The sequence below is a fragment of the Anser cygnoides genome, chromosome 12 (genome assembly GCF_040182565.1).
Source record: "Anser cygnoides isolate HZ-2024a breed goose chromosome 12, Taihu_goose_T2T_genome, whole genome shotgun sequence".
Taxonomy (NCBI): domain Eukaryota; kingdom Metazoa; phylum Chordata; class Aves; order Anseriformes; family Anatidae; genus Anser; species Anser cygnoides.
Window position 1 is genome coordinate 8859363 of NC_089884.1, and position 24305 is coordinate 8883667.

The 24305-nt window shown below is 36.7% G+C and overlaps 1 protein-coding gene across 3 annotated transcripts in view; it reads right to left on the reverse strand.

Moving 5' to 3' along the window:
• CDH11 (cadherin 11) overlaps positions 1-24305 on the reverse strand; it is an 82180-nt gene that overhangs the window by 16303 nt on the left and 41572 nt on the right. For all 3 annotated transcript variants that reach the window (XM_048068825.2, XM_067004181.1, XM_013176658.3), the window contains 4 exons: positions 4006-4400; positions 2388-2682; positions 1504-1623; positions 866-1033 (listed from right to left, as the gene is read on the reverse strand). In XM_048068825.2, coding sequence (XP_047924782.1) covers positions 866-1033; positions 1504-1623; positions 2388-2682; positions 4006-4233 — 811 coding nt within the window. In that variant the 5' untranslated portion in view covers positions 4234-4400. The remainder of the gene's footprint in view (positions 1-865; positions 1034-1503; positions 1624-2387; positions 2683-4005; positions 4401-24305) is intronic.

Below are 24305 nucleotides of genomic sequence, written 5' to 3' on the forward strand. Positions count from 1 at the left end.
GACCTGAAAGGGCATAATCAGGAGCTGTTAATAGGCTGTACAACACTTCTGTCAAGGGTCCAAAAAGCAAGACTCTTGGACCCTGAGAAATACAGCTGTAAGAACATAAAGTAGATCTCCTTTCCTTTGTCAATCTTCATCAATAAACAAAATGGATTACTGAAAGGCTTGAGGTGAGGCCACTTGGAGACTTCTCTCAAACATGGGTAACCTTTACTGCTTTCTGCTGCACACACACTATGAGAATACTATTTACTGGATCTCTCCCACAACAGAAGAATCTGTTCCTATATAAAACATGCAGGAATTTCGTTTTAACCTCCTCCTATTTCCCCACAAAGATTACTTAATATTGTCATTGTCTGAGCTGAGAAGTAAACGCACTTTGATTTTTAAAAGTCTTTTACATCCACACTATAATTACGAAAATGAGAAAGGCAGTAAACCAGCTTAGCCTAGAACTGCTGCAGGGGAGGTACGTCTTCTAGTACAGATTTGCTTGAACTGTCCCGGAAAATGAGACTTCTTTCTCCATTAACAAGGAAGTCCACACTATGTCTCCCTGATCACATCACAGGTATATTTCTAATATAACATGGTCCAGTAGTGTTAAAAATTAAGTATTGAGTTAGGAATCTTTGAAATCCAATTTTAACCTTAAAAAATGGCTCATTGCAACACAAAGTAAATCACCCAGATACTGAAGTTCTATATGTTATTAGCAAAAATGTGCAAATAATATTTGTCTATTCCTACGTGTGCTGTGATAATCCATCAGTTACTGCTTTTTGAAGTTTTGAATATGTCTGATATTATGCAAATACGGGTATTAGTAATATATGTGATTAAGAACTGTGTTACTTACTTTGTGGGAACTTTGGTGGGTTGTCATTGACATCTGTAAGTGTAATTGTCACTTTGGTTGTCCCTGAGAGGCCTCCCATGTGTCCTCCCATATCTTTTGCCTGTATTACAACATGATACTCTTCCTTAGCTTCTCTGTCCATATTTGGAAGGGCAGTTCGGATAATTCCTATAAATACAAAGAAAATATGTCACATACGAATTTTCACATGTTCACGTCATGAAAAACAGGACAGTTTTTTTAACATGTATTAAAATGCAGAAATATTTGCAATAATGTTCCAGATTCTCTTTCCTCTATGCTGTGCATGACACTATGAAAGTAAACTAGCCCAAATATTTAGAATAGTTGAGCACAGAGCTGCCCCAGAGAATTACAGTTCAGCACAGAAACTGTTATTTCTATCATACCATATCTTACCACAAAAGATAGAGACATCTTTCTAGTGTAGTGTACCAAGAAGCTCTACTAAATGCCAGGGGAACAACCTGCTAAGCAGCTTAGCTAGCATCAAGAGAGAACAAGGAAGCTTTGCTCAAACACATCAGCACATGTACTGCCTTGGTCAGTATATTTAATTCTTCATTTTAATGGATTCCAGTTATGAGGTCCTACTCAAATAAACTGGTCAATAATACCTGTTTGAGCTTCCACCGAGAAGTACGGCTGACCTTCAAGAATACTGTAAACCAGTTTAGCACTGTTCCCATATGTAGGATCATCAGCATCTGAAGCCGTTACCTGAATAACGGATGTACCTAAAGATGGAAAGCAAAGACAGAGGAAATACAAACAAAAGCAAATGTGTCTGTAAGAACCAAGCAGAGATACTTTCAGTATGGCTACATCTTAACTTTTTTTTTCCAGGTTTGGTAAATGAAAAAATTCACTTAGCAATTTATACATGACAGAATAAACTTATAAAATCCACAAAGATTTGTCACCAACTGTGATGTGGATTAATGTTCTAAACACTGAATGTATAAAAGTCAGCAGTCACTCTGTATCATTGTGCTTTTTTTTTCCTCAACAGTTTATAGCACTATATTCCTTTTGTCATTGGACAGCCAAACAACAGTTTTCTTTTTACATTTTCCTCAAAAAGTGTCAGAGAAATCATTCCTGTAGAAATCTCTGTGATATACACACGCTCAAACAAGAGATAAAAATGGAATAAATAGTGTGGCAATAGCTCTTTAGCTTTACTACACAGCTCAGCCAAAGGAATGATCTTGATGTTTACCCCAGAGGATTCACACTCCATAAATTCTAGGGGAGCCTCATACTCCTGCCTAGGAAGAAACAGATGTGTTCTAGGAGCAATCTAGAGACACCTCAACCATGACAGTAGCTCAACAAGCTTTGATTTGGTCAGCAAATTAGATAAATTGACTGAGTCACTGACTGAGCTTGAAGAAAATTTACCTCCCAAAATTCTAGAAGAATTAGATTAAGCCAAGAAGTACTGACAATGCAACATCCTCAAAAAAACAGGGACTGAAGTACATTTATGAGTACTCACCTACATTTGATCTCTCTGGCACATTGGCATGGTAGTTTTCATGAAGGAACTCAGGTGGGTTGTCATTTATATCTTGAACTTTGACAATGAATTCAGAGGGTGGTTCCAAAGGTCTATTAGTGTTCCTGTCTACAGCTTGTGCCGTGAGAGTGTACTGAGCTCTCTCCTCCCGGTCCAGTGTCTTTGTTGCGTGGATGTTCCCTGATTTGTCATCAATAACAAAAATGATTCCTGCTCCTTCACCTGAGAGAATGTATTTAATGTTTCCGTCTCCAGAATCAATATCTGAATGAAGCTACAAAATGAGAAACAGATATACTTTAACAAGATAGCATAAATTTCATGTATGTGTTTACCAAAAAAAAAAAAGAAAAAAGAAAAAAAAACATAAAATTAGTATAATTTCACAGTTTTCTAAAATCTTGTCTTACACTAGGCAATAATCCATACACAAGCCCATGCTATGAACATCTGCCCTGCATTCAGACACTGCCTGCATAGAGTTGCATGCTACCACACACAGAGTGCAAGTGAGACTCAAGCTTTGAGATTTAAGGAAGAAAATACATGAGAAGTTAGTTATAACAGGATCCTTATTTAAATGAAGTTGGAAGAAAGAGCTTTACAGAGTTTTTACAAAGGTTTTGTACCTTTCATGCTAATCAGATTCTGCAAAATGTAGAATTCTACTGTGTAAAAAAAGTTAATTGACAGATGGGATGTAACAAATGAGCCAGTCGTTGATTGCCAACTAGGTTTTACTTTCAACCTCTTCGTTACAAAAAAAGTAACAAGTCCTTACTGAATTATCTTACTTTCACAATTGTACACTTCAGTTTGATGAATGAAGGGAATATTGAGCCAAATTATGGATTTATTGATTTTATGTTTACATCTACAAATTGTATGCTTCTAACCATCTTGCAAACAAGAATACCCAGAATGGTGTTTGGTGTCATTGATCCAGTTCTCCACTCTTTGTGTTGGCATTAAGTCAGTACAGTTCAGCTGACTCATTATAAACTGGTAAATATGCCTTTTTTTTTTTTTAAATATATATATATATATACACACACACACACACACATATAGTCAGTTACTGTTAGATAGTAACAGAAAAAAAGACCAGTCCAGGATGTGTGTATATACATACGTACACACAGATACATATCTTCTACTATATATATATACCTACCCCTCATATACTTAATTTTACTGATAACTGTAAAATGAAAGGATGAAGAGATATTTTTGAGCTGTACACTTTTACTGAGCTGCTGGGTTAGACATTACACTTTTAATTACTCATTTTAAAGAGAATGATACCAGATATTCTTGGGACATGCTGTTGTTCAAGTGATTGCTGTGGTCTTAAATGACAACTATATGCATTCATTCAAACACTGCTGAGGTCAACAAAAAAAACTTGTATTCACTTAGGTTGTTTTTGATTAGCTCCTTAATTGAACTACAATAACGTGATTAATTTTAGGTAAATAAGTAGCTGCTGAAGAAAGAGCTAATGCAACAGAAAAGCAATGGCAAGAAAAAGAACAACTCACAAAATAATGATATTAATTAGTGAATATTAATCAGTGAATGAAAAACAAATTCTTACCCTTCCCACTAGTACAGGATCTGGTCCCGTGTACTCTTCTATAACAAAGAACTGATTCCACACCCAGCCTCTTTTTGAACGATGAAGAATTTGTCCTTCTTTTCCTTTTTCATGGTGACCATGAAGTGATGGCCTTGTGTGGTTCAGTTTTTCTGTAGTTATGGCATGGCTGTAATACAGCATGCCCAGGCAGATAAGAGCGGCATGTAAACAATTGTCCTCCTTCATTTTTGGTTATTTTGTAGGCACAGGAGTATTCGAGAATCTACCCCTTCCACCTTGGAAGTCAAAAAGTTTGGGCCACTTAAGAGTTTCAGATAAAATGTTCTGCACATAGGTTGCAACCACACACTGAATGCATCACTTTAATGCTCTGCAGCTTCCCAACTTAATTCCTGAAAGAAAGTAAAATGGACAAAAATGTCAATTCTTTTATGTCTCTGAGGTGCAATAATTTCTTTATCAAGCAAAACATAATTAGAACTAACTTGGAACGTTTTGAGATAACAAGATTAAAATATAAAAATGATTACGAAATACTAAGTAACAAGCATAGTTGGTGCTTTAGTACATGTAACTACCACCTTATAAAATCTCCTGACTTGCTGGTTGGGGGCACTCATTTGGAAGTTGAATTATATTCCCTCATGATCCTTCCAAATGGACTTAGCCCAAGATGCGAGATGACTGTAGAAATATCTAATTTATATCTAAGCCTTCTTAGAAGCTTAGATATAAGCCTTAGATATAAGCTGTTAAGCCATAGGTTTAGATATAAGACAGATACCAAGATACTTGCTTATCAAGATTGGAATATTTCTACACATGCCTGCAAAAAGGCCTTGGAATGACCAACAGATTTTCATGCCCAAAAATAAATGCCTGGGGGTTTCAAGGCAGGAGCAGTGGCTGACCGGACTCTGAGGACCTAAATTTTGGACTTAGGTCCTTGAAGTAGCATTTCCACTCCCTCTGAGGATCAAGTCATCAAAGCTGAGAAGCAGCACTGATTGCCAATGTTTCTGTCTGTGTTCTGGTGATGATAAATGCCATAAACTAACACAAACATATTTAGATACTTTTGATAATACAGCAATTGATGTGGCTATTTGCTCCTGTTTTCCCTGTGGTATAAATTACCAGAATTACACTGATGCTTATTTTCTAGTATTTTTTATAATACTAGGTCAGAATTATTATTTGAAGCAGCAATTGTGTAATAGAGTGAAACCTGAACTAAGGTCTACAACTCCATCAGTTAACGATCCATCTTAAAGGCCACTTTGACTTATCACTTGGGTTTCCAACATCAATTCTTCAATCTTCACAGAGCACCTAATTTTTACTAGGTCCCTAGGGTGTTTTGTTTCATTTTTCAGTGTAATTCGTTTTATTCTTCTGCAACACACTAATAAAACACTCAACGTTATATTCATACAGGCATATGTATAAATTTCTACCATCTTCTTTAAAACAGAATCATTTTTCATGAGAAATAAGAAGGTACTCGTAGCACAGAAAATGTGAATATAGGGAAAAGCTTCTACCTACATCACTACCTATAACTCCGGCAACAAATAAACACCTCACTAATAACCAGCCCACTCGTCTTGGGAAGTGTTTCTCAAATCCTGGGCACTCATGTCTTCCCATCCACATTCCTTTGCACAGTTACGTAACAACACACACTGAACATTGAGATATTGAGTTTTATAAATAATTCATAAATAAGGAAGGAAATATTTGTTTTTCATTTCCTCAAAAAAGCTGCTTTTAATTTTTTTTGAAAACTGAAATAACTTCAGTTATAACACCATAATGACTCCAGCATAGTGAATTAAATGAAAGTCCCACATTTAAATATAAACATAATCTGGCACAAAGTGAGGAATTTCTACATTCGCTTTTCTTAAGCGTATTTATTCATTACAGCATTTGGTGTATCCATTTCATTTTTTACTACTGTTACACGATGCCACATTACAGATGACTCATAATAGCATGGGAGATATGAAAAAGAAAACGATCTCTTATTTTGGTCAGAAAAATGCTCTTAAAATTCAGTTATTCTAATACAACATTTGCGTGTGAACTGTGGAGCATTAGGCCTGTATTTTCAGAGCTTTTTATATCTCTAATTTGTTGAGAGGTAAAAATCAGGTAGGACTTAAAGGACATGAAAAATTTTATTTAACCTGTTTTAGAAGTGGCTTAAGTATGATAAGTCTTTCAACACTAATTATTGCAGTAGCTTTTGATGATAAGAAGTTCTAAAAGGAAAGGACATTGATTTTTTTTCTATGTAAAACTGAAAAAAAAATCCTATTTGAAACCCCTAGTATGCAGTATTTACTTACCAAGCTTCCCTGCCATTTAACTATCTATTAACCCAAGGATCTTTTTAAATACAATCCATCAAATTCTGTACTCATCCCACAGATGTAAAATGAGCTCTTCTGTCTTGTTTAAGAAACACCTCTGGGTTTACATCATTGTGGTAGGCAAAATTTGACCCCACAGCAAGCAGGCTCTGTTAACTCTTTTGGGTAGTCTGTCTACAGAAATTCAGTGGTGTAACTAAATTATAAATAATAAAGTTACATCACTAAAAAAAAAAATAATTTACATAGTAAGACCAGTTCAGTCTGCTTCGAAGTTGCATTCAGTTAATCAACAATACTGCTGCTTCAGAAGTAGTTTGCTAGGGGGTGTCCTTTCAGCCAAATAGCCTTCAGTGCCATGTCCAGTATAGCTAATTATGCTGGACAAGTATACTAGCATGGTATTTGTGTGCAGCAATTACTAGTGGGGTTGTTAAGCAGGGTCTACATGCTCCAAACAGAAGTGAAATAGAAAGGCATGCCTAGACAGCTGTGCATTTTATAACCTGCTGCTAAAAAATGTTAAGTAAACTGCTTACATTACTAGATTTTGGATGTGTTTGAAAATTAAACTCTCTGATAATTACTCTTCATTAACATCCCATAATGATCTCAACAATGAAAATAAGTAAACAAATATGACCATTATTCCCAAACTTCTCAATACTGTTATGTAAATCAGTAAACACTTTATAAAGATGCTTAATAATAATGGAAGAGCCAAGCTGACACATACCTTGGTCATTATCAGCTATTCAAGTATGAAGTGCTGGAAACAAAACATTAATCACACATCCATGCTTAATTTACTAATGAGGATTTAATACAAAAATTGCTTGCTACCTTTTGTTTTTATTCTCTCTACATATATAGAGAGGGAGCAATAATGCTACATGTCTTCAGGTTATATCTCATCCTACGAACACTGTTTGGGCAAAAAAAATAAATCACTATAGCACTTAAATGGTAATTACTTCTATTTTGAGTTACATTGTGAAAGGACTCCATGCTAGTAATACCAACTTGGCTCTTAAGTATGTGATCTGCTGCTAGATAGGTGAGAGCTGCAGGCTGGAAGGTCTGCCCAGCCTCCGCGTGCCCCCCTCTCCTTCTCCCTGCCTGCAGTTCATTCTCTCTGTTCCCTTACATAGAGGCTGCCACAGTGGTAAGCCCTATGACTCCTATTGTCATTAGAAAAGTTAATAATATAAAGCAATATAAAGTTCCACTGAAGTCTGTGAAATAATTAAATTCCTAACAGCTACAGCTTGGCTTTCTGCAAGGTACTTTCTTACTAAAAGGCAAGGTGCACAAGATGCTCTTTAGCTATAGTTAAAATAAACTGCATTAGGAATGAAGTGGTATTATTAACAAAAAACAAGTCTTTTTTTTTTTTTTTCTTTTTCAAAACAATCTACTCAAGGCCTTTCAAATATTTTAACACAACTCAGCTGCTGAAAGCTAACAGTTTCCCATTTTTTTCAGGCAGAAAATATAGAAAAACAGCTACGCAATTTATAAAGCTTTTCCTTTTCTCCCATGGACGGTGCTGAGGGACAAATACCTCATCATCCTCTAAGCATGGAATACAGATCTGAGGCCGGCACTTGCAGCAGCTAGCTGGAATGCTGCTCTGGTCAGAGTCCACACATTCTCTGTGGGTAGCACTTACTTTCAGACACTGCACAACATTACACATACAGGGAACTGTCACAACCATTTGCTGTGACTGTTTCTAGACTTTTTTTTAAAGTCATGATCTGAGAGAGATCCTCAACATCGTTGTTATTTCTGCACACAGATTTTATTCCTCAACTACAGCAAACAGAATCTGGGTGGGCATTTGACCAAATTGCAACATCCTGATGTTTTTTCCATTGTTGCTTAGAATTACACAACTTGTAATTTTGAAATCCTAGGTTTTCCTTAGAAATCTGTAAAAATCCAGTCTTGCTTCCCTCTTCCTTAAGTGGAAGAATGGATACCAGGCTTGAACTAAGAAACACCTTTTCACAAAAGCAGCAATTCCATTAACAGATTTCAATCACATACAAACGAACATTCGCAATTTTGGTACCAAATAACAGCTCTATCAGAGTAAAGGAAAAACCGTGCAGTACACAAGATTAAATCACAACAGTGGCATACATGAATGCAAAGGGACTCCAAAATGCTCCCATGTAAGTTATCAGTTGACGTATGTAAGACTGAGAATTGTTAAAACAATATTTAGTCCACACTCTGAAGAACATCATGCATAGGGGGGATGTCAAAATGTTTGCATGGAAATGCAGTATTTCTCCCTAAATAGCTGTGAGAAGAAGCTGTCAGGGCACTTCTAGCTATGTGGATAATAGCTCTATGTTCTTTAGTTACAGTTGTTACTTATTTTTGGAAATGCAAAGCTAACAAATTTCAATTTTATCATAAGCAAAGTCTGTTCTGCTACCACTAGAAAATACAATCCATCACTATTCCTAGTGAAAATACATTATTCAACTAATTAAGAACTCATCCATCAGCAACCTGAAAAATAATAAAATTATGTCCACAGACTACAGCACAGTGTAGAGCCGGAGCATTGGCGGCTCCAGCATGCATCAGCTCCACTGCCCTTCTGCATCCTCGCACTGAGACTGCAAAATGCAGAGGCACAGCAGAGAGGTGGTGTCAGCTCTAACAGGCTAATCTGAAAAGTCAGTCTGCTCGACAAAACTTCATACACAAATTTGAATGACTGCTTATAGATGACTAACAGACAAAAATAAAGAGCCAGCAATGATTATTTTAATGACAAGACCAGTCACGGAAATGGTCTAGCCAATTTTAAATTTCTTTCATTATATTTATAGCAAAAATAATCCCAAACATTCATGCTGACTTCCTGTGTGCTATTAAATGACCATATGCCAAATTATAATAGACTAAACAATTTTTTCTGATTTGTCTAGGCTACAACTTCTGGATGATACATTAAAACAGCAATTGTTCTCAGGAATACACTTGGCAGAAAGCAGTCAAGAGCGCAGTGTAGCAATATAATAACAGATGATTATATTCTGAAATGTTTTGCAAGAGTGTCAAGTAAATATAGCAAACTACCAGTCCAAATGAGATTTTAGCTGTAATTAGAATTAGCTGAAAAGATGAACAATTTATTTTACAATAATTTTATTGTCAGATGAAAAAATGAATAGTTTTTTAATGACAGCATAAATATTGGATCCTGGTAGCTCTGAAGGTCAGAACACCCGAGCTCTGGGCAGAAGGATGCAGCACCTGCACAGCTGGAGGAACCCCCGCAGCCCATGGCAGGGAGGGACCCGTTGAGGCTGGGCAGTGCCCCAGCTCCTCAGGGACCTCTCGTCCATGCAGGCAGGTGTTGCAAAACCAACCTGGACGTTTCTCTCCTTTAGGGTCAGGGCCATTCTGAACAGGCTTGGGGCTCATGATCTGTGGCTTAACTTAAATGGTTCATTATTTCTTCCTTGAATACTACAGTCAGGGTCATGAAAATGAACAGTTCCTATGGAAAGAAGGTAGGAAAGATTTCCAGATCAAATAATCAGTTAAGTCCCAGTGAGCCCATACTGGTTAATCTTTAGGGCACATCCTGAATTTAACTGCTTTGGGAGTTTTTATTAAAAGACATGAACTGAGGGATGTGGACTAGTTCTATGTGCAAGTGTACATCTGTCTGATACTGATGTGCATTTGTAAATGTATGCGTAGCAGCGTGAATACAGGATTTAGACATGCCATGTATTTTTATCACCTTGTAGAAATGCTGTATTCTAATACCTGATGCCTAAGTATTTTCGAGAAATTCACATAATTAATATGAAAATATTTTTGAGTGAAGCTAATTCTTGCTGCAGAAAGCTACTCAGCCCTAATCAGTAAGTTTCACATATCTTGATAACTTAATCTTTGGTTTCAATTCAATTTTTCCCCTCTTAACAGAACTTTGTTTTCCTCCTTGACTCATTTCAAGAAAATGGCATCTAAACATTTAAAAATATCCTGGTCCCTTTTGATTATGAAACAAGATAAAATACTTAGTATTTTGTATGGTGGTTTTTTTTTTTTTTTTCTATTTTAAAAGTAACTTCCACGTTTGACTTAGTTCTATCAATTGCTTTTTGCTTTTAAACTGCACTGCATTATCAGACCAATCTCTGAATACGTTTTTTAGCTTAGATAGACTCATTGCAAACAATTCTTGTGGAAGAGAAGGCACATCTCATTTTATTTACTTGAAATAGTGTTTCACAAAGTATCAGATCTGCTATACAGCCTATCCAGATTGCATGATACACATGGAAAAAACAGTTCCAAGAACAAGTCCTTCAGTCCTGAAAAATGCCAGAGATTCTAGGTACCCTGAATCTGGACAAGATTAGAATTAAAATTAGAATTACTGTATTTTCCCACTGGAACCAGAGTATGCCTGGTTTTTTCTTCCCAGAGCTACCTATATGATGCACAGAACTGAAAAAGGTGCAACACTGGCACCTCATCATTTCATCATTCCCAAGGTGTACTTTAAATGGAATGAGCTGAATGAAAGGACAAGACAATATTCATTGGTTTTTTTGTTTGTTTGTTTTTTGTTTGTTGTTGTTGTTGTTGTTGTTGTTTGTTTTTTGTTTTTAAAAAAACTTTCAGCTGCACTACAGTAGTGAAGGGCTTTGTGCATGTTATTCCAGTCAGGAAATCATCCCATCAGGAGATGGATTTTCACTTCCTCCAGTGAACCCCTTCTCCCACAGCAGCATCAGGACACAGAGCTCTATTCATATACCCATAGAGTTCCTTCTCGAAGTGCCAGAATCGTGGCCCTTACTCATCACATACAAAATAGGAAAATGAAAAACTAAAAGACTCCAAACCCAGCTAACTGACTTTATGAATATGACAAATCCCATGAGACTAGTCATGTATATAATTATCTACTGGCAGTCAAGCATTAAAGGACAATATCCAGTAGTCTAATGTAAAACATTTTGTTTAAATGACAAGAGCTCTGATCTCTGATATAGGAAAAGATTTTCATGCTGTATATGTAACCGGTAAATCTCATTTTTCTCAATGTTTAATTCTAAAACAGACCGCCAGCAACTAACTCCCTGTGAGCCCTTCAGAGGCACTAAATCTCTCTTCTTGGTGAAGCATATTTCAGGTCTCACTGGAGCAAACAGCAAATAACCCTCATCTGAATGCAAATTGATATCAAGTCTTTTGTGTCACTCACAAAACATAATTAGGCTTTTGAGACAAAAGTAGTCCATAAAAGGAATTTTTTTTAATCTTTAAAGATATTTGGGAAAACAATTCTGCTAGTTATTCCACTAAATGAGAGCCCCCCCCCCCCCCCCCAACACACTCTTCATATTCCACTGTGTTGCATGGGAGCATGATGCAATTATAAAGGATTATAACCCAAAGTTGCAGTTTTGCGGAATTAACGTGTGTATATATTTAAGTTTATATATCGTGTGCAAACAGATGAAACTTCTAGGGATATCCTGCTATAGCAAGGCTCTAGGTCATGGTAAGATTTGTATGTACTAAATATATAAATAAAATCTTAACAGAACAGGTGATTTTCATCTTTAGCAATAAAAGTTACCTTCTAAAATGCATAGTAAGCTTTGTAGAATCCTATTCTGAGTTCTGTAGAATCTTGTGCATAGAAATCCTAATCCTTTGCAATTTTAAATTATATTTTATAGCAGTGTATAGGATTACTGAGATGTTTAAAGCCAATAATCCCCAGCTGCTCCAAAGAATAGTTTCTGAAATGTAGCCATATTTTCCTGTAGCAGCTTTGAGATTCAGTGTTAGGAAGCCATAGACAAAGAACCATAAAATGATGGTTCTTTGAAAATAGAAGTCACTTTGAAAGAAAGAGGAAGAAAAATAACCTCTTTATATTGTGATATATCCTTCAGTATTCACCTCTGAAACAATCGTGGAAGGCAAGTATTTTTACCAGACTTTGATTTAATTTGTACTCATTCAACAAGAGTGAAATTGCCATTTGGTGTTGCTCATACAAAGCAGTAGAAAGTAGGAAGACAACTTAGTACATTATGAAGTGAATGACATAGAAATAAGCCTGAGAGAGTGATATTAAAAGGCTTGGGAAATGAAAAATGGCTGTAAACAGAGTTTTACATTTACTTGCTGCCCCAGGGAGATCCACTTAAGATAAATGTGACAGAGGCTGTCTGTTTTTAAGCATAAACTCTACAGGAAAACAACTAGCATAAGAAAGGTAGTCTTATTAAAGAACATGGTGATTGATAGAGTCATTTGAAGTAATGACTAAGCTCTTCGTAGAGTTTATTTTAAATAGTAATTGCATTCTCGCGCATCTCAGACAAACTGGAATTCTTATAATTTCTTGTAAACTGAAAGCCCAATATAGCTACAGCTTATGCCCATGCTAGTTTTAATATATTTTTCTATTATGTAAGTGGTTATAAATGACACCTCTAGGAGAAAGTAAGTGGCATCTAAAATCAACTTACTTCCAACTACTAATACTGTGCTCAGATGCTAAGACAACCCTGAATATTTTTCTCTAAGAATTTATAACTAACACTTGTGCTGTGACTGGGGGTCTTTTTGGTTTATGACAAAAATGAGACAAAGTCAAGATTAAGGAATGATAACTGAGAACCTAGCAAAAACTAATGACTACAGGCAGGCCTATTCAGCTACCAAACCAAGCCAGAACGAATTCCAGCAAATGATCAATTTCTGTTCTGATCTACAACCTCTTGCTGAAGGGCAAACATCCTCCACGCAATCAGAAATCTAAACTGAATCTGCTGTGTTGTACTTACAGCTTCATTTCTAGAGGCAGCTTCAGCAGTGCTGTTGAAATGCCAGACAATTATAGCATCTTGCGTGGTCTTTATATAACCAACATAAATACATAACACTAAAGAGCACAAAAGCTATGGAACGTCTTTCTCTACAACACATTTTATAGTGCCAAAGCTTTTGGGTTATTCTGGTTGAAGTCCTACTATGTAGTGAAAGCAGTTACCCAATGCAGATATTGCATAGTTTTTGCATACCCCATGCACAGCATGTGTAATACATTTACATATATATAAAGTACCTTAGAATGGAGTTTCCCATACAGTTCTTTTTTTTTTTCCTCTCCAGAACACCAAAATACTTTAAAAATATTTTTCTTCAAAAAAAGTGATTCCAGTTTATCATAGAAATAATTACTTCTGCAAAACATCTGAGCAGGGAATGCACTGCTATATCTATAATCAATTTCTTCACTGCACAGAGCCTTCCTCTACCAAAATGTTTTGCCACTTTGAATAGAATTCTACTAGACTACTCGATCCCCTGGTCCCCTTCAATTTGATCTCCGTCAAGTAGGAAGGTTTCTGATAGAAGATTGCCACTTCAGAAGCACATGCAAACCACCTTGAAAAGACAGCAGTTTGTTTAAGTCTAGCAACCATTGTGATTCTCATTTAGAGAGGCTCACATAATTAGATTCTCTGTAACACTTATCTTTATAAAACTTGACAACTTAGTGAATTACCAAGAGTCTCTTTCATTTTCAAATACATTTGACAGGGAAAGAAAGGTGAGAGCTAAATTTCTAATCAAATTCCCCTCCTTTTCTCAGCTTTCTTGGAGCTGCAGAGGGATGAGTTCAGATCCTTCAGCCATGCATATGCAAGGTTCTTTCTGATTGCTTGCTTAACTGTTCAAGTTGAGTGCAAATTTCCTCCATAAAGAGCATAAAAGCCACTTTGAGATATTTTGAATGAACAATTGAATCAATAATTAATTTTTTCATAGGCAGATATTGTCTGTGAAGAGACTATTTTGGCTCAACAGCATGAGGCAATAACAACAGAATACTCAAACCCATTCCTAATGCAGTGTCAATAGCCCTAATAAAAGACACCATCACTGTTGAGGTACCTAACGGGAGGCTAAAGCAGACAGGATCAAAACTGCAGATTTAACTGATTATTTAAAATCCATTAAATCACAAGATTATAATTCAAGCAATGTTTTCATGAGTATTTCCTGGGACATCTTGTTGTAAGTAGTCACCATAGAACTTTTGCACTTTAAAAAAACCACACGCACAAACAAAAAAATGCCTTCACTAGAGATAACCTTCCCTTTGGCCCCCGTGTGGTGTGATCTGCTCTGAGCACAAATCAGAGGAGCCATTTGTATATTCACTGTTCCAAGTGATGTGATCCAAAGCTATGAGGACTAAAACATAATTCCCAGTATTACGATAAAAATAAAACAAAATAAAATAAAATTTAAAAAGGGCAATGAGGTGCTGAGGTGCTGCAATTAGACGCTAAGCATATAAATAGATGCTAAGCAAAAAAACAGGCTTGCCAGCTTGCAATTAAAATTTGTTTTTCACGCAAGTGATACATGTGCAAAAAAAGAGCAAAAGATTCAGTGTATTTTACATGAACATAATTCATTCCAAGTCAAACCTGTTCAATTTTATATTTCTAACTGATCATACGGAACACTAACACATCCCAGAGAGTACGGATTGGCCTATTTCTGACCTGTAATTACAGGTGATTGTGACAAACCACTTCATTGCTATTCTTCTGATAAACACCATTAACAACAAGAGCTGGGAAACAGTGGCTTCCTGCTGTTAGAACGATGCTTGGGGCCTACGCGATAATGCAGAAGAGGCAAACTTCAAATATCTTGAACCTATAGCTGTTCTTGCATAAAAACACTAGCTTCAGAAACTGATTTTCCACAGAAAGCTGATCATGGGAAATTGGCAAAAATGGGCATTTGTTTAATTAGATTAGTGTTATTCATAGCTGAAGCTATGAATCAGCTAGATTAGATATATTCTGGAAGTGCATTACTTGAATATGAAATACTCTACCTCTTGCCATTTATTTTTTTTTATGTCAAGCGCAAATCTTGACCTTAACAGAGCAATAATCAGGATTTGTGGCATATATTTACAGCTTAGATCAACATTCTTAGATCATTAATGTTCTTGTTAACAACAGGACAGTAGGAAAGTATTTGTATGTGAATAAACACATGGCCAGTCAAGTAAAGCTTTAGATTCTGGATCTGTAACAGATAGCTTTCTCTCTAATGGAGACCAGTGATGTGTGACTTAAAAATGAGCTTGAGGAAAAGAAACGGGAAAACAACCTGACACTTGGTAGAATTGCTGGATTGAAAGCAGCGTAATTTTTGGATGGAATGACCATAATATTAGGCAAGTACACATGAAAGAATTTATATTCATGGAAGAAAAATAGAGGCCAATAATAACAACAAAAAGAATTAACATACACGTATACATAAAAAAAAAGACTGAAAGCTTCAGTCAAAAGGATGGAATTACACATTTCTTTTCACATTAAATATACCCTAATGTTCAGCATATTTTGTACCAAAACGTTCTTTTCAAAAAGTTGCCAGGGTGATATCACTATTTCAATCCAACCAATTTCCTTTGAAGTCTCCCATAATGGCAATTAAATAAATTGCTCTTGTAGTACTTATGTTTTTTCTGGAAAGGGAACTGTTAGGGTAAAGAGAGATGAGAGAGTCTGTCACCAAACATAATCTTTCGAAATACGTTTGTACATTTATGGGAAAAATGATGGAATACTTACAAACTCTGGACCTTTCTAGTTTTTTTTAAAAAGGAAATGTCTACCTGACAGTTGAAATAAGAAACAAACTAAAATGACTGCTGACAGTCCTGGGAGCATATATAGAAAGCAAATGAAAGTTATGAGTCAATAGAAAGCTTTTAAAGACTGTATGTGTTAAGCCCAAGAGAGATAGTGTGAACTAGAAGCCCAAATTACCGTCTTAGAAGCAAGTGGACAAGATGAAGGTGACTGAAAGCCTAAGAGGGTAAATGTACAGTATAAAATGGCATTCTCCATGCAAGCACAAATACATCATGTTTGTAAGAGCATGAGGCTTTGGAGGCCAGGTTACTATAACTCCATTAAGAGAGTTCCTGCATGGCAATTCACCAGTTCAAACATCTCTAACCTCTGTGAATTTTATCTTATTAGACAGAGAGAAATGAGGCTTTCACAGTTCCAGTGAATTTCCAAATACATAACAACTCAGTCTCATCTGTACTTTTCCTCTCACTTACAAGTCAGGTTAAAATTGTTAGTTACAGCATTTTGAGTGTGCCATGAATTGAGTTTTGTTTATGTTTTTCCTCAGTTAAATTTCTTATACTTTGGTAAAGATTCCCCTTTGTAGAAATCGACCATATGCCTGCCAAGCAACCTGTGGCATCCACTGATTTAACCATTAGAACTGACTGACATAACCTCTGCCTTGTTCTCTGCTCTAGTCTGGTATCTCAGCCTTCACAGAATCTGAATGCAATACTGGTGCTTGATGGTTTTGTTCACATTACAGAGAATCTGCAGTTTTTCCTATAAAAGCCTACATAAAATCCATTCAGTGGGTATTTGCTTTTCTTAGCATATAATGCTGAACACTTCTATCTTCCTTTTTCCTTTAAATCTCTTTGGTAAATAATATACGGTTGCATAAGACTAGCTCACATGTATCAGTATTTGAATTTCTTTATGGTGTTTTTTACAATACCACATCCAAGGATGGTGATATGGTGCTCTTCTACAATGCTAACCCTGTATTTTCTTGCCATCTTGAAGAACAAAAGACAGTACTTTGAACCCAAAAACTCAAAAGAGGGAGCAAAAAGGAAAAGGAATGATTTGGTACCATTTGTCCCTTCACCTGCAGCCAAAAATAGTTTCCTGGAAATCCAGTGGTCAGAGAGAATAAAGCACCAGACAGGCACCAGCTGGAGAAACTGGATCTGGGGACTCATCCAAGAGCTGGGAACATCTTTCTGAACAGACAGTTATATTTCTTGTTCAAATGCAATGGCTGTCAGGGTAAACATTGCCTCAAAAAACTTAACGTGTTCTTTTAAAGCTATTTCTGCAAATGATGTGGACCCCTTCTGGTTTAAGCTTTAGTAAGTGCTCAGATATAGACCCAAGGAATGATAAATGTATATTATAAGCAGAAAAGACTCATTATGAAGGTCATATGCAGGCACTTTATATTATTTGTAAACAGAGCTATAACTAAACCCAGCACACGGTAACGTGAATGACTATGTAAAAAATGAAACTAATATGAATATTTTCTAAATGCCTATTTAATAGTGGGGTTTAATTAAATAGTGTAAAATAATTTTCCACGTGTATCATGAGCTTGTTACAATTTCAGACCCTTGTAAGACACTGAATATGGTGTTGGCATTGCTTGCAATGTGCCAAAGACTGTGTGAAACTGACAGCACAGGCCTCAGGACTCGTAGGCTTCATCTGGATTTGTTTTGGTCTGCCTGGAACTTGGTTTTATTTAGCTTGCTTGGATGTAATAGCTTATCTGAGGACCAACTGACTATTGTCTCTTTTTTTTTCCCCCCTTAGTTTTAGATGACTGTGTGATGTAATACTGTTACTGTATGTATACATTTGCAAGGGACAGATAAAAACAACAAGTAGCTAATTTGTATAGAATGAAGTACCTATGACCCTTGAATAAAATGCAGCATAGAGTCACGCACAGGATGATATGAGGAGGCTCTGAAGTCCAGGTACAAGATGTGAGTGAAGACCCCAGGCTGTAAACTGCTCACTAGGGGTCTGCTACTGGCCACTGAAAGAATTTAACCTTGGAAGCTGCCCAAAAGCTGTTTCAGGGATAACACAGGTAGCACATAACACAAGACAACATTTGATATACGTGTAACACACCATTCACAATAAAACTGGATACAATATGGAACCAGAGAGCCATGAAAAAAAAGAGCAAGGTATAGAGATGTGGAGCGTGTCAGCAAACACAAAAATGACTCCAGGTGGACACCAGAGCGAGGAAGAGGAAGGAGCCATCATCGTACTGCTCTGGGATGCGAGGGCCCTCTGTCCAGCCCAGGCTGAGGACAACTGCCTGAGAGGCAGCTGGCAGCCAGAGTGACACCAGAGGAAGGGTAGATGCTAGGAAGCTTATGTGTATCACTTAACTGTACATAATATTGGACTAATGATTCTTTGTTTAGACTGTTGAGACTTTAAGGATAACAACACATTCTTGGCTTCACATTTAAGTTTTGTTCCTTTGGCCTAAATGAACCACACAAGCATAATAAACTGATAGAGGAATCAAGCAACCTAGTCTGTAACCTGGATGCAGCACACTGCTAACTGCTCACAGACGAAGTAGTTCACTTGAACAAAAGACAGTATCATCAACTCTATGTGAGCTCACATTAAAGAAAATGGAGCCCATGCTGACAGGAATTAACAGGATGTGGGGAGCAAAAGTTTAACCCAGATAATGACTGGGCCAGCAGAGCACTAACCTCTGTTCAGGAGAGTTGGTTCTGACAGTTTTTAAAAGAGCCACTACCATTCTATTCCTTGCTGAGAAGCTTCCCCACTTAAATATTTAACTCATCCTTATATTTGTTAAGCAAAAGCACTTTAAAGCAAATCAAACTGCTGCAGATCTACAAGGAGAAAAAAGGTCATTCCATTTTATGCAAGGTTTCTTGAAAACACAGCTATTGCATTGTACTGTTTATCCTGCAAGCAGCAAAGTAGCAGTAGGCACCGGGTCACTAGCTGTACTGTGAACCAGCACAACACAGTCTTTTTTGAGCTTTCCTTGAAGTGAATCATTGTGATTCACCGAAAAGCTGTTCCCTGTGATGAGGCTGTTCTCTCCTGTGTCTTATGCAGGGCAGAGAGGGAGAGAAGACAAAAGCAGTACCTTTGGACATGCAAACAGTAGAACATAATAATGAAGTTTGCAGTTAGCACTCAGTCTTGCAATTAACAGCTCACTAGTGAGTGCTAAATGTCTGTGCAAACGCACACTGCAGCTCATGCGTGTTGCCTACAGTGAAAGTTTGAAAACAGCTCTGGAGGTCTAGGGAGAGTCTTTTGGTTGGTCAGTTATTTTTGCTTCATTGCTGCAGCCTCAGATCACAAAATGTAGCTTATAGCATGAAACTAAGCCAAGATAGCCAGGAGGCCTGTGACCAGCAACCAGGCTTTTGAGGTTACGTAATCTGTTTTTCTATTTTGAGGGGAGAGAAGGGAGGAAGGGAGGCCAAATACCCAAGTTTCTCTTGTAATAAGTATAAGCTTGTGAAAGTCCAATGAGATCAGATCCCAGAGCCATCACTTTTCAGTATTTTAGGCTGTTGTTTGTAAAAGGAGATCATGTTCATAAACTGAACCAGAGAATACCCCAGAGGGTCAGTCCTGTGTTTGATTCCAAACATTATATTGGCTCAGGCTTCCCGTTTTCTGGCCTCCCTGTTATCCTGCTGAATTCATTAGAAGGTTGTGGCTACTGGCCAAAAGAAATGGTTCATCCATCCCAGACCCTACATTGTTTGAAATATCTTCTAAGACAGGAATTTATAGCATTGCTATAATAAAACTCAGATTTCAACATTAAAGGACAAGCTTGTGGTACTTGCCACGCATACCAGAATTATACAGAAAATCTGAACCATGAAACTCTGAGGAAATTAGGAAAATATTCAGTAACATCTAGAAAGAGGCCATTAAGATTTAGTTATACCTTTAAGCAAGAGCTAAATCACAGATGATGCTATACAGGTAGCTGCAATGAAGCTAAAAGAAATGCCACTGAATTATAGATCCTTTGGTTTTGCTACAGAGCAATTTTGGATAGCAATTTTAGACTGGTCTGGGGCACTTACTACCTTAGACAAGAAAAGACGGGACAGAGTCCTGATTGTGCCCTCACTTGGCCCCTCCATGCCACTTCTCAGCTCCAAGAAGGTTTGTTTTTTCTTTGATGCATCTGCTTAGTGTGTTCTAGTCTATTCTCTTTCATAATATGTTTGTTATTATGCATTCAAAGAATAATGAACTATGTGCTTTCTATCCCAAAAGAGTGCATATTAATCTTACAGGAATTACAAAGTATTGCTTTTATAGACAAGAAACCGTATTGCTTTTTCCTGTAAAGGAACAGAAGTATAGACTTAGCCTAAAACCTTGGAACAAACCTTCATTTATGAGACAGGGGAATCATTTTTATTCCACTGCATGAATTCAGTGGGCTGCCACAGGCCAGTCATAATCTGTTATTGTTTCCCTGCAACCTTGTACTATTAATTTTTCTTTTTAATGAACTGTCCAGTCTAGTTTAGCTATGGGAACTATGATGGAGCTGCAATATAAATGGTTTATGCCATGCCTTTGTCAAAAGGCTTTCCCCTAAAGCACTAGAATATAATTGAAAAGCCATTTTAAAATAAAGTAACTGAATGGTTGCAAATGCAGGTTGTCAGGAATAAAGTGGGAAAATCCTATGCATTATATTAGATTTTACCAATCACAACTTGTGTGACTTTATTAGTGTTTACGCAAATTAGTAAAGCCACAAATTGCATATGTTTGCATGGTTATATTAGAAGGTATTCAAGAAAGATACTGAAGCTATTTTTAAGAAGTTTTTCTTCAACAGTAACCAACACTGTAGCAATTGGTTTGATTAAATGTCTCAAAATAATTAAATACACTATATTTTGTTTTGCTTTATGGCATAAAAAAAATGTCCATGTTTGAGACAGTAAATGAGCTTCTGAGTAGCACTGAAGACAGTTTTTGTTGCATATGAAACCTTGAATGGCTAAGTGCACAGTACTCTTTTTATATGCATGTGCGAAATATATTTTTTTCTTTTGCTTAGATTTTCTAGTCCTCTGTATGCATTTTTGTATTGTTATTACTATTATGAAAGACCAAAGAGAGGAACTATAGAGCATTTATAATCAAAGATGACATCAATTTTCTCAATAAACATGCAATGAGTTCATTACATCAATGATTTGAAGATCAAAATTGTTTCTGAAAAATGTTGATTTAGTTTTCGGTTCCCACCTACTACTAACTACTGAAATTTTGTCAGAAATTAATTATATAGGAACACATATTGCCCAACTAATATCAAAATACTTGAAGTTGTTTTGACTCATGGGAACTTGGGTTTTTGGTGATTTTTTTAGCCAAGGTATGAACCTTTCCAATGTCTTTTTCTTCTCTTATGGTCAGTCCCTGCAGTTTGTATAGTGCAGTCACTCCTTTGCTTAGTAAACCTCTTGCCTCCTGGGAGCCTCCAGAGTTTCCTGTGACATAGTCCAGCCAAAGTGCTCGAGCACACAGGGCAGAGCACAATGTAGCCCAAATAAGGCTGGAATTTCCCAGAAGGCTGGGAAAAGGCAGAGTTAAGTGTTTGACAACCCATTTCTTTTCAGCACTGGAGCAGAAACAAGATTTTTGTCAATAAGACCTGCGTTTCAGTTCTTTCAGAAGCCTTGATGATTTATAACAAAATAATGATTTCTCTGGTATCTGTTTGACCAGAATATACCTCTTATACCATTCTAACAATATTTCCAAAGGTGCTTGGAAATAAGCTCAAGCAAGCCTTCAGGAGAACCAGCAAAGCAGAGGTAACAAATTCAGACTCCAGCTCATTAAACTGAATGTGTGCAATGAGACTGACACAAGCAAATTGTTCTTGACATTTCACTCTCAGGCCATAGTTTAAGAAGAACTTGTGGATTCAATGTACTTTGGACCACCATCCCACTAAAATCAAAAACTTTGCACTAATCTAAGAGCCTATGCCATTTAGACTAGCAATATTCAACTAAAATATATGCAATAAACTAATCCTGCAGATATGCTGTTTGTTCTGTGGTGCAGTTTTGTGGGTTGAAGGTGAGATTTCAAAAATCTAGGGCTTAAAACCTATATAAATGGCTACTTGTTCAGAACTGAAGTAAGATGTAATACAGACTACAGCAGGCAACTGGAGATGTAACACTGTCTGTTCGGATATGTAGGCCTCATGAAACATGCTAGCATTGTAATAAGACAGGGTGATTCTACGCAACTGAAAACTTATCTCCTTTCCACATAGCATTTGTGCAGAAACAAAGCAACACAGCAATTTCCTTTCAATATCTACCCTGTATGCCAGGAACACTGTATTTTTCCTATTACAGGCTAGGTTTACTATGTGACAATTAAAAACAAATAATAAAAAGGACTTTATATCTGTAAGAGGCAATTTATACGTTATACAACACTGAATTTGTATATCCAGCAAGTGAACCTAGGTTTTTTATCTTGTATAAGATAGATTTTTAATTACGGCAGTATTCTTTTTTGGGGGGGGGGTCTTATGAATTGACCCCCATGGATTGAGCATTAATATATAATGTTTTTCAGAGTAATGTAATAGAGAAGAAACTCATCAATCAAGCCTACTCTCACCCCTTTCAGAACTTCAAGACATAGACCCCATGCAGCATAGGAAGGAAATCCCTAGTCAGGATAATCCCACTTAAGGAAACTACTGGTCATTTTTGGTGTGACCGAGTAGCCAAGCCTACATCATAGCTCCAAAAGAGCTCAGTTGTGTCTTTCTGTCTGTGCTGTTCTTCTTTGTTCCATTAACAACAGTTAAACATGAATATTTACTTTGTCAACCCTTTGATTATCTGGATACTGCAACAGGAAATTTGCATTCCTGAACAGGCACAGCTGGAAACAATTTAAGAAAGAAAGATCCTTCAAAAGAAGAGAAGAGAATTTAAGAAGCATATGGATGCCCAGGTTTACATGATAATCAACGAAAGCATGCTTGTTCCTCCTGTTTTGTAAGGAGCCACTTCACACTCCAACCAGAGAGAACATCCTACAGTCACTCTGCAGGAAGCTTGCTTTCAGAAATGATTTGCTTAAACTCTGAAATGTAAAAAAGTCTTCCAAAATAGATACAACAGTTTCTCAGATAAGACAGTTAAAAATAAATAAATAAATATTGAGTAGAGACCCAGACTGCTAAATTCATACTAGTGCGAGTGAAGAGATTTTCTTTAAGATTATTCATCCAGTCATTTAATTTGTTAAAATTAAATCTGTTTGGAAGTATAGCTCTGAAGTCAAGAACATAAAGAGTAGAACAAACCCTGAGCCAAACCAAGAAGGGAGATATAAGAAAGTGCCAGAAGAGGCAAACTGAAACAGTTCAATGAGAAACTATGAGAAGATCCACATAACTGTGCATGGACAGGAGACTCAATGAAACCGAAAGCACAACTAATTTAAGGTATTTTTGCTATTTCTTTTTGATGCCCATATATGAACTTGAAACCTAGTCAGGAAGTCTTTGGTCAAACTGAACCATCTTTAATTTCATTCAATTGAAAAGTTGTATGTGAAAAAGAGCAGAGCATTGCTTGCAAAATTTGGACCTTGTGTTCAGTGAATGACAGGATATGAATTTCATATGCTGAGCTATTCCTAATGAAGAAGCAAAGGAGCTCACACATTTCCCAACTAAATTAAATTGAATGCTGTTGGTATCACTGTCAAATATGCCCTGTTTCATCTTCACACTAATTGTTGCAGCCCACCTTAACAAGTTGGTGGAGACCATATACATATATCCTATATAGCTGCTCACACAGATGCTGGCCCATTTGGCTGCTAGAATTAAGATTATCGCCATTTAAGGACATTTCCACTGAAATGAAGCATCTTTCAAGCAGGACTTGAGTGCACTGAACACGAAAACTGTGAATGAGTCAGCTAGACAAAGAGCTTTAATATTATGGCTTTGTACTCTTTATCCAAAGCAATTCAGATGGGATCTTACCTTTGACCATAAAAATTATAATATTTATGTATTTGTTATCTAATACATTTAATCTATTTCCCTGTTAAGTTAAAAAAAAAAAAAGGCATGAATACTTCTGTAGGTGGCCAATTCTCACATCTGAGG